Source organism: Gigantopelta aegis, chromosome 6, assembly GCF_016097555.1.
Source record: "Gigantopelta aegis isolate Gae_Host chromosome 6, Gae_host_genome, whole genome shotgun sequence".
Lineage (NCBI taxonomy): Eukaryota > Metazoa > Mollusca > Gastropoda > Neomphalida > Peltospiridae > Gigantopelta > Gigantopelta aegis.
In genome coordinates, this window is record NC_054704.1 from 23284300 (window position 1) to 23295169 (window position 10870).

The 10870-nt window shown below is 35.6% G+C and overlaps 1 protein-coding gene across 1 annotated transcript; it reads left to right on the forward strand.

Annotated features, from left to right (window-relative positions):
- The first annotated feature begins 3599 nt into the window (after nt 1-3599).
- On the forward strand, nt 3600-10650 carry LOC121376134 (60S ribosomal protein L31-like). The gene is made up of 4 exons (XM_041503936.1): nt 3600-3751; nt 5868-5993; nt 9269-9381; nt 10601-10650. The coding sequence occupies exons 1-4, from the start codon at nt 3654-3656 to the stop codon at nt 10630-10632; spliced, it is 369 nt and encodes a 122-aa protein (XP_041359870.1). The 5' UTR covers nt 3600-3653; the 3' UTR covers nt 10633-10650.
- The last annotated feature ends 220 nt before the right edge of the window (nt 10651-10870 follow it).

Genomic DNA, 10870 nt, shown 5'->3' on the forward strand with positions numbered 1-10870 from the left:
TTCACAGAACACTGAAGTTTGCTACACATGGGGTATATGCCTCATCTCGTAGCGCTGAACAGAAGACCGTGTCGATGCCAGCGCTAGTTATCGTATCTAGGTGTAAATGTGTGTGTCACCAATGAAGCCGTGCATAATCTGAAATAGACTACAAATTGTTTTATGTCTGTAGTAAATAAACATTTTAAAATGGTGCATAAATATAGGCACCCCCTTGTATCCAAAACAATTTGCATGTCCGGTGATTCGGCGCAGTAGGTGTGGATCGTTGACACTGCCATTTATTGACCGCCCATGACCTCACTTTTAGCCCATAAACGCTACACTGTTGTCCCAGAATTATTTTAGTACTTTTTTGTTTTGTCTTGTTAAAAATACTACTATGAAAATGAACCGATCACACATGACCCATCTCATAATCAATTTCAGAATCGTTTTCTTGAGTGGCACAGTACTGCAGATGCATACATGTTCATTGTCATGCATGGCTGTTAGCCTATTTACAGGGTTCGCACGGGCCTGGAAAAGTCCTTGAATTTTGACGTAGTACTTGAAAAGTACTGGAATTTTGCAAATTCAGAAAAGGTCCTGGAAAAGTACTGGAATTTCATTAAAAACTACTTGAAAATTGCCAAAATGTACTTGAGTGTTTTTTACAAGCAGAATGTCTCTCTTACTGATTAAAATCTGGAAAAAATAATAATTATTTGCTGACGTAATCAAAACCCGGAAGTGATATGTGTTGCTGCCGATATAGATAGACTGGCATACAAGTCCTTGTTGCGCTTGCTATATGCACCACAGTGTGAAGATTAAAGTAGACTGGGCTGCTGTCTACTGGAAACAGTGCATTACTAATAGTTGAACCGGTTTATGAGCGAGACAGGTAACCAGTCGTGTGCTGAAAACGGTCAGCTGTAGTTAACTAGTGATGTGTGTGTGTTAAACCGCTTGTAACATTGTGCCAAAGACTACTTGAAAAACTGAAAAATATACTTGAAAAGTACTGGAATTTGTTCACCAAGTCTGTATGAACCATGATTTAAGATGCCTACATGGATTTTATTTTTCTTGGGTAGATTGTGCACACACGTGAATCTTATTTCGCTTTTATTTTTTATAACAATGTGATAATTGTGAATTGGAATGATTATCAATTAAGGTGTAAAAGTTTAGTTTTGTTTGCATTTGTCTGTGTTTTCCTTTTCAGTTTAAATAAAAATAAACGAACAAAAATAATCACTGTTTAACATAATGTAAAAAATGTGGGAACGGTGTTTTTAGACTGGTTTTAACATTCTTAATATCAATAAGGCTGACCTAGTTCGCGTTTATAGACATGAAAACAGGTGAATGATTTATTTTGAAAATATGATATAATTATTGATAAAAAAATTTTTTTTAATTATTGCACCTGTAACAATAAATATGTTGATACTTGATTAACCACTGAAAAAGGAATGAACTTTAATCTGTTAAAAACCCTGACTTTCTAAGCATACTTAAGTAAAATACCAAGTGCGCCGAATCACCGGACACGCTGATACACCGGACACGGTTTGTGTTTTGTTATGAAATGTGAAATAGTCAAAATGATTTCAAGATCATGTAATGATGTATATTTTGTTATGCTTAAAGGCATACCGTCACTGACCTATTTAATGGTGTAACAAAGTATTACCTGAACAAAAATAATTTGATTTGTCCCTAAATGTACTTTATTCAACCATCTTCATAACCACCATACACTATTTATTAACATTTTGTAAAAATAATTGAATTATGGCAATGGTCCATAATTCAAAAATTAAAATTGCCGAGAAGGATGACATGGATTTCACTCCATCATGGTTCAGTTAAGGTGGTGCAATAGCTAGATTTGGTTTCCAACAATTAATGCAATTTTTATTATCCATTTTTAGAGAAATGCGGTCCTTAAATCCGTGACTGTATGCCTTTAATCGTAGACTAGACCATACAGTGATATTCTACATCGATACTGATGTGACTGTTGATTACAATGATTGTTTATCCTACAGCATAGTGATTTCCCTAGAAATTAGGCAAGGCATGGTAGACCAAACACTTTTGGGGCATTTTTACCATTTTCGGGACACTTGTTTTTCTATTTAAAAAAAACTAAAATTAATTGAAATAAACATTAATGTAATTTATGTGCTTGCTTTAATAAATGAATGGCAAAAGATATAAAAGGCATATTTTATTGATTAATAATACTTTTTTGGGGGTGTTTTATAAAGGCAATTCTAGGATTAATTACTGAAGGCTTGTTTAATCTCAGGGCAGCATGGTGCTGATTAAGGCAAGATGGTGTTAGACTATTGAGGCATGGTGCTGCACCATGCTAAAACAAGCTAGGGAAAACACTAAATAAGGCAAGCACGTGCAGAGAATCTGTCGACAGTGGGCTATGGGCTAAGGACGTAAGCCTATATAAGATGGGGGGGGGGGTGGGGGGGGAGTCACATATCATATGAAATGATCATCAGTGGCAATAATACATATGTTCATTTAAACCTTTGCTCAGTTTTACAAGGTATGTTTACACATCAACGTTTATTCGTTAACAATAAAAATAAGGAGTGGCATACCATGACAAAAATAAGATACCGAGTACGAAAGCACTATGGTACAAAATCAATCTAATTAAAATTAGCTCCACTATTACATGTGGATCTAACACCAGCCAGTTGGAGCTCATGTCCACCAATCAAAACCTTACTTGCAGAATCCTGCCAGTGATTTAAAACTAACAACACTGCGTAGTCCCCAATGTCCAGGTAACATTTTTGTCTGTAAATAATAATTTAAATATTGACCAATCACACTTCGCCGTTTATAACGTTATTTGGGATTATACAAATTCTAAAAATATCGGGCGAGTCTATTTTAGTGGCTGCAGTACAGCGAACCATACCAATACGTACGGGGTGGGTTATCAGTCTTCAATTTTACATTAAAAATTATTTATTTATTTATAATAAAAAAACCTAACTAAATCAGTCTTCAGTTTTACATTACTTATTATTTATTTTATAAAATAAAACATGTTTTAAGGCATTCGTAATTCACACGAAACATGTCGTATACCCTCAGGATAATTAGGAATGTTTTCAATTTTTTTTTAAATCACTGGCAGGATTCTGCAAGTAAGGTTTTGATTGGTGGACATGAGCTCCAACTGGCTGGTGTTAGATCCACATGTAATAGTGGAGCTAATTTTAATTAGATTGGTACAAAATGACCAAACATTATGGTACGAGATGGTAAATAGTAGGTATGAAATATCAAAGCACTATGGTACGAAATGACTAGTAACCGCTCCAACATATTTGTCAACGTGCACTACAATAATACAAATTTGTTGAAATTCTAAGTATAATAGTTGTATGCATGGTTATGTAGCACATTTCATTTGTATTTAGCAAAATAAACCTGCAAAAAGAAAGAATTTAAACATAATGATAATGTTCAGTGTTAATACTGTACTCACGTTGGTCACATCACATGGAATTTGCACCTACCCTGTTAAAAATCCTGTGTATGGTTGGTAATCAATCTTGACCAGAGATCTGCTGATTTCATTTGCATTTATATCTGTTATAGTTTGGGGTTTTTAATATCTTCAGAAAATGGCCCCGTCACGCAAACGAGAGAAGAAGAAGACTGTCACGAATGAGGTGATCACAAAGGAATGTACAATCCACATCCACAAGAGGATACATGGCATGTATGTCAACTGTCCTGTTACAAGATCTTTTCTTAGATTTGCCATCAGTCTCAATTTATTTTATTTCCATGGTGGAACATGTCACAGTGAAACTGTAACTACCAGGGAATAGTTTGTTCAGTATCGTGTTGCTGGTACATAGGGGTTTTTTTTTCTCGGAATATACAATTTTCTCAGGTGACAGAACATAATGTACATAACAAATAAAGTGAAACAAAATAACATTTCTAATTACGTTTATCATATTTTTTTATAATGCTAAATATTCTTACTGACATCATTTTAATTTCATTAATATCTCACGTAAATTTCATCTCAGAATTAAATGGGTGCTGCTTTAGAAACATCCAGATGCACTGAAATTCACTGACCAATATTTTTTAGTTGACGTTTTGAAACTAAAGTAGCAACCAATTCGGTTACAACAGAAATACCACCTGACTTTCAAACTGATTCTGCTGACTACAGGTTATTTCAAGGGCTGTGTACACTGTATATTATGGTCAGTGTGTGCTGTTTTATATATGGAGGAAAAAACCTAAATATATATTCTTTAGTAAATGAAATGAATGGTGACATTTGGGTTTCTTTTCTCATTATCAAAACCAATGTTAAATGTTCTGTTGCAAACATTAATGGCCACAGATAAATACTAATTTGGGGGTTTAAATAATCCTTCATCAAAATTATTTTAAATATTTAATAAAATGTTGAATGCTGCTAAAACTCTTAAAAAGTTTTGTCCATTAAGTAGCTTTTTATTATTGTATACTAAAGTACTAATCGAAATTATACCCAAGTGATTTTCCAGTCTTGTATATTATTTATGAAAATCCCTGGAATAAAAACCATAAAAATGTGGCAGTATTATCATGACCTGTTACGGTCTTCAAACAACCGGTACAAAAAAATGACAATAAATGACCTGTTATAGATAGAAATACGAGATGTATTTACAATTTTACTGCAAAACATATGTAAATTGAAACAGATTATATAACACCCAGGTTGATATTGATTACACCTAACCGGTGAAATCACAAATACTAAGCTAAGCAGAGGGGTGGTCTCAAAATGTATTGGTCCTTAAAACAACATGTTCGTATAACTCGGCCATTTGGTCCACTCTATAATCAATTTTGATTGTGTTCAGTTTAATTTTTTCCATCAGTTTTACTTTAGTGTCCACCTGGGTATAGTGTACTTTATAATCTGTAGCATTTGAAATATGGTATACTGTCACCAATTTCTTTTTGTATTCATTTTACAATGGGTGGTAGCCTATTTTCATATAGCTTGTAAACAGCATGCTGGATAACCTGTTTGTCGAATTCATTAACAATATGTTTGCAACCTTTGGAAAGTTTTAATTTTGAGATAGCCCCTGGGATTTTTGCCTTTCTTTACAATATAACAAATCTGTGCTGGTAACATCCCAACTGTCCTAGCTGTTCTCTCAACAACTCTATTTAAAGTTATAAGCAATTTTCCTCTTATTCTCCAGATGGAAAAAGGAATAAAAAGCTTTCACAAGTTTACTAACTAACTGAGACTGCAGATCCTCGTACCATATTGATAACAGAAATAATACACCTGTCCTTTCCAATACAATGAAGTTCAATAAACTGCTTTGTCAGATTAAGATTTGAACAAATTATTTATTAGCACATTGATTATATGGATACAACAGAAGTCATTTTGTTAGCAAATTTATATAATTATTTTAGTTATTTGATTTAATATGCTGGACTGCTATGTATTCTTACACTTAGTACTTGTGATTTCACCTGTCAGGTGTAATCAATATCAACCTGGGTGTTATAGTCTGTTTCAAATTACATATGTTTTGCAGTAAAATTGTAAATAAATCTCATATTTCTGTCTATAACAGGTCATTTATTGTCATTTTGTGTACCCGGTTGATTAAATACCGTAACATGTCATGATAATACTGACAAATGTTTATGTTTTTTATTCCAGGGATTTTCATAAATAATATATAAGACTGGAAAATCACCTGTGTATAATTTTGATTAGTACTTTAGTATTCTGTAGCACTTGCACAAAGAGCAGTCATATTTTCATGTTACAAGTTATTTGAATTTTGTCCTTGTAGTGGATTCAAGAAAAGGGCTCCACGAGCTGTGAAGGAAATTCGTAAATTTGCCGAAAAGATGATGGGTACACCCGATGTTAGGATTGACACGCAGCTCAACAAACACATCTGGTCACAGGGCATAAGGTTTGACTCCTCTCTTTTTCTTCAGTTTTTTTTTAACATATTTTTCCTATATAAGGACCATTTATTTTTGGCATGTATCTGTTAAAAGATTTTTGCCAGTAAATGCTGTGACAATCATGGAACTTCAATAACTAGATAAGAGAGGGACCTCAGGGCTTCTAGAATTTTTATAAAATCCTCTAGCCATGATATCGGTGATTTAAAAAATTTACTCGCCACAATTAAAAATTCACTAGCCCTACTTTACTTTAAGTTAATACAATTTTACTAAATAAGAGTAATAATCAGATGTGTGACCTAAAGAGGGAGATGGAGCTTAAAAACACTAACATTGGGGGGGGGGGGTTGGGCAGGATATTCATACTTGCAAAATAAAATTAACTACAACATTTAACTCCAAACATTTCACTAGCCGTCGGGCATGGCAATAGTAGTTATTTACTAGCCCAACATTGAATATTACTAGCCATTGGGAGTGGGGCTACCATAATCTAGAAGTCCTGGACCTACTTTGGTGGTTGTGTCGTTTATGCTTAACAGTACATACATTAGTGTTGTCTGGATGTATATATATATATACTACTCAAAAGAATTTAAGGGTCAGACGATATTTTCGACATTATTTTCTGAATGTCAATTATATTAGCTAGACCATAATGTCACGCATGGTATTGTTCCATTTTGACGAAAGTGGGTCTAAGCAACCCATAAATGAATTAAAATCCACTGTCATTGACATTATCGACTAGTTCTAATGGCGAAAACATGCTTACATTTGCACGTAAATTAGGGCGAAAGCGAAAGGTCTGCTAAGTGCCCATAACTTGCTTTTTCACAAAGCGCTTCATTTGCATGTGTATTCCATGTTCCCAATGCTGAATTTCCGTATAATTGGAGCTTGCGTTCGTGTACGGTGCACACTCCAAATTCGACAATGGTACGACGTCAACTGACTATCGAAGATCGAGGAAGGGGCTATTGCTTGGATTCAGGATGGCAATACACAAAGAAATGTTGCTCTGAGACTTGGTGTCAGTCAGAGTGTCATTGGCCGACTGTGGCAACAGTACCAAGCAACGAATTCTGTTCGAAATCGTCCACTTCCGGGAAGACCCCGAAGCACTACAAATAGAGAGGACCGCTACATCACCAATATGGCTCTACGTCAACACACAACCACTGCACGCCGATTACGTAACAATCTGCGGACTGCGACTGGAACTTGAGTGTCTGATCAAACCATACGCAATCGTCTGAGAGCCAATAATCTATGCTGCCGTTGCCAGGCTGTTCGACCACCACTCCTGCTACGTTACAGAACGCCAGACGTCACTGGTGCACGCTTCATCTGCGGTGGCAACATGTTCAGTGGGGTCGAGTGATGTTCACTGATGAGTCCAGGTTTAGTCTCCAGTTCAACGACGGTCGGGTTCGTGTCTACAGATGTCCTAGGGAGCGCTTCGCTGACGTTAACTTTAAGACAACGTCACTGTTTCGGTGGTGGCAGCGTCATGGTGTGGGGCGGCATCTCTATCCACCACAGGACCCCCCTCTATGTGGTGGATGGCAATTTGAATGGAATCCGCTGTCTGAATGAGATTATCCGGCCGTTGGTTCTCCCAGGCCTTCAGCAGATTGGCGGCGGGGCAGTTCTGCAGGATGACAATGCCAGACCCCACCGCGCCAGGGTGGTAACGGACTTTCTCAGACAACAAGGTATCGCCAGGATGGATTGGCCAGCATATTCGCCTGACTTGGCTCCAATAGAGCACGCCTGGGACGAATTAGGCAGGAGAGTTCGGGATAACCATGCCCCTCCGGCCAACCTTCATGATCTGGGTCAACTTCTTATGGCAGAGTGGCAGGCCATTCCCCAAGAGTTCTTCAGACGTCTGATCAACAGCATGAGGCAACGATGTGTCGAGTGTATTCGTGCCAGGGGTGGATTCACACACTATTAAACGAATGTTCTAATGTGTAAAATCCATGTTTGACAACCTTCAACTTTGACAGCATGTCATGTGACTTTCTTGTATACAGTGACGTTTATTTGTGTTTTTTTTGTAAATATGGAACAATAAATAAAAAATTTGGTGTAGTTTACATCATCAATCTAATACACTCTGAAACTTATTTGGTTATACATTTTTGACCCTTAAATTCTTTTGAGTAGTATATATACACGTTCAAAAAATAACGTTAGAATATTGACTGAAGCTAAATATAAAATCAAATGGTGATGAATGTCTGGTAGATCTTCAATTGCAGGCCTCTGGGGAAAATTGCGAGAATGTTCGCTTCGTTCATGTGTTGTTCTCGCAAATCTTAATTTGTGTAACAAATCTTTTGTTTATGCAGAATGTTGAGCACCATTTACAAGGATATAACAGGATACTCAAAAAAGAAATGAGTTACATGAATTTATTACTGCATAAATGATAAATGGGTCAGGCAGGTTTTCAATTCTCAGAGGCCTGATTTGTGAGTTGAAACAAGTTGTGAGATGCTCATCAGTTGGATTCCAAACAATTTCTAAGGCCAAAGTATGTGCTCACTGACAAAGTACAGTGTGCAATTTTGGTTTAAAACATTTAAGTGTTATAAGAACTCCCTGTTTGCAAATCTTGAGAGCCCGCCAGCAAGCCCTGCCGTGCGTCTCCAGTAGAACAGAAGGTACACTAAATGTTTCGCATGAAATTACGGAAAAGATTGGTATTCAAACCTGTTGTTTTCCAGGATTTTTAGATATATGTTACTGTCATTTTGAAGAATCAATGTAATTTGTACAAATAGCTTTTACGAGCCCGCACAGCTTGTATGCTAGCTAAGCTAGAGAGTCCTGTATGATTTTTGCGAGCCTCATGCTCTTGGACTCTCCACAAAATCGCACACTGAAGTAATGTACACAAGATAGCACTAAATATACAAGTACAAAGCATGATTATGTAATGACATTTGTCAAGTCGTGATCTTTTTAAAACTAATACGGCTTCTAGTCTCAACTTTTTAAAAGTTTCATAAGCACATGATCTGATTTACTATGTTTCGTACCTAATGTCTGTAACCAAATATTTGCATTGTTATGAAATTGAAAAAACAACACTAATCTTGAGACATGCTTTTTTGTGACATTTTTAGTTTATTTTCCAAATGTATTGTGATCAGATAATGAGTGAACCCATTTAACTTTTAAAAGTTAATTTTGATTAAACTATTTCCTACTTGATCTAGTCTTTCATGATATTGAATTGAATATAGATGTTTATCTTTTGTAGGAACGTACCATACAGAGTTCGGGTCCGTCTGGCCAGGAAGCGTAATGAAGATGAAGATTCTGTTAATAGACTGTATACTCATGTCACCTACGTTGTTTGTCCAGAATTCAAAGGTATCAATTCTAATCACTATAATTATGATGGTCATTACAGTTTAATTTAACTGTATTCTTGCATAAATCAGTGGACTTTCATCATAATAGGACTGCATCACTGGTTATTGTTACACAAGATAAGACTACCTGAACATTTAATGAAAACAAAACCACTTAATTTTTTAGCTTACATTCAACTTAGTCATGGTGTTACAGGTGTTTAAGAAAGTCACAAGCCTTCGCAGAATTTTTGGCTAGTGTTCCATGTATTACAGTAATACAGTTGATAATTTCCACTAGCCCAGACCAAAAATTCACTAGTCACGACTGAGGATTGGAGGAGTTGGTGAAACTTAATTAGGTTCAAGCACACTATCCATGCACATCTTTGTTCAGTTTGTCCGTACGTGCCCAAGTGAGTTGATGGTTAGTTATTGGTGGTTAGTGAAAGAATGATTAGTGTAGTGGCTTTATACCTTCCCATTGTGCTGTTAAAACTCACTTGTTAACCCAGTACCTTCCAGCACTACACAAGAGACACTGGTGACCAAAACATTCATTATATATGTGTACTTGTAAGAAATTGTCCAAGGGAGATAACTATTGCTTTCCTAAAGAGTCCAGATCTTAACTATTACAACTATTCAGATGCATTCTCAAATGTAATCAAGACACAACCAGTCGTCACAAATATAACTGTCGACATTTGCATGAGTTTTACATTATGATTTTGTTAATGCTAGAAATGCATAGTTTGATAAATGTTTGACAGAGTTGGTGAGGGCTAGTACATTTGTCAAACCTTGTTGGAACTTGTAGAAAACGGTTGAACACTATGAGGTTTTTAAAAAAGTTACTATTTTATCATAATTAAACAGTATCAAAAAGAAATCTAAAAATATTGCAAATGGTGATATATATATATATATATATATATATATATGATGCACTTTGGAATTTTTTTGGTTGTCCAGAGGGCAAGTAAGGGGCTCACATTGAGGTTGCCCCGAATTCTTCTGTAAAAATATATTCCACTATGATAATTAGATATCGGATAACAGTTTGGGGTTGGAATAACGTAGGTTCAGAATTATAATTTGGTTCTGTGGGAACATTGAATGAAAAATAAAAAATAAAACCTGCATAATTTGTGGTAGTGTGCAATTTATTACGTTTGGTATTGTTTTATGTGATATGCTATACATATTAATCGGGTTTTTTGGTTGTTTTTTTTCAGGAAAACAGACCCTTAACGTGGAGTCAAACTGAATGTGACAAAAGACAAAGCAAAAAAACAATAAAACAAAAAAAAATACCTTTGTTTTGTTCAGTTGAATTTCATATAAAGTTCCATTAAAACTTGAAGGTACCAGCTGTTTGGTTAAATTATATGTACTGTTGTGTTGGGGATGTGAGTCTGAAAGAATGATTAATTATATATCACTGTCAAAGCTGAATTTGAAGTTTTGGGGCACCAAATATATCAACTTAATTTTGTGCTTACGTC

Excerpts from the sequence above, each read along its gene's own strand:
- LOC121376134 (XM_041503936.1), top strand. The coding sequence starts at position 3,654 with ATGGCCCCGTCACGCAAACGAGAGAAGAAGAAGACTGTCACGAATGAG. Across the intron at positions 3,752-5,867 it reads CACAAGAGGATACATGGCAT|TGGATTCAAGAAAAGGGCTC; the intron begins GTATGTCAACTG and ends TTGTCCTTGTAG. Across the intron at positions 9,382-10,600 it reads TGTTTGTCCAGAATTCAAAG|GAAAACAGACCCTTAACGTG; the intron begins GTATCAATTCTA and ends GTTTTTTTTCAG.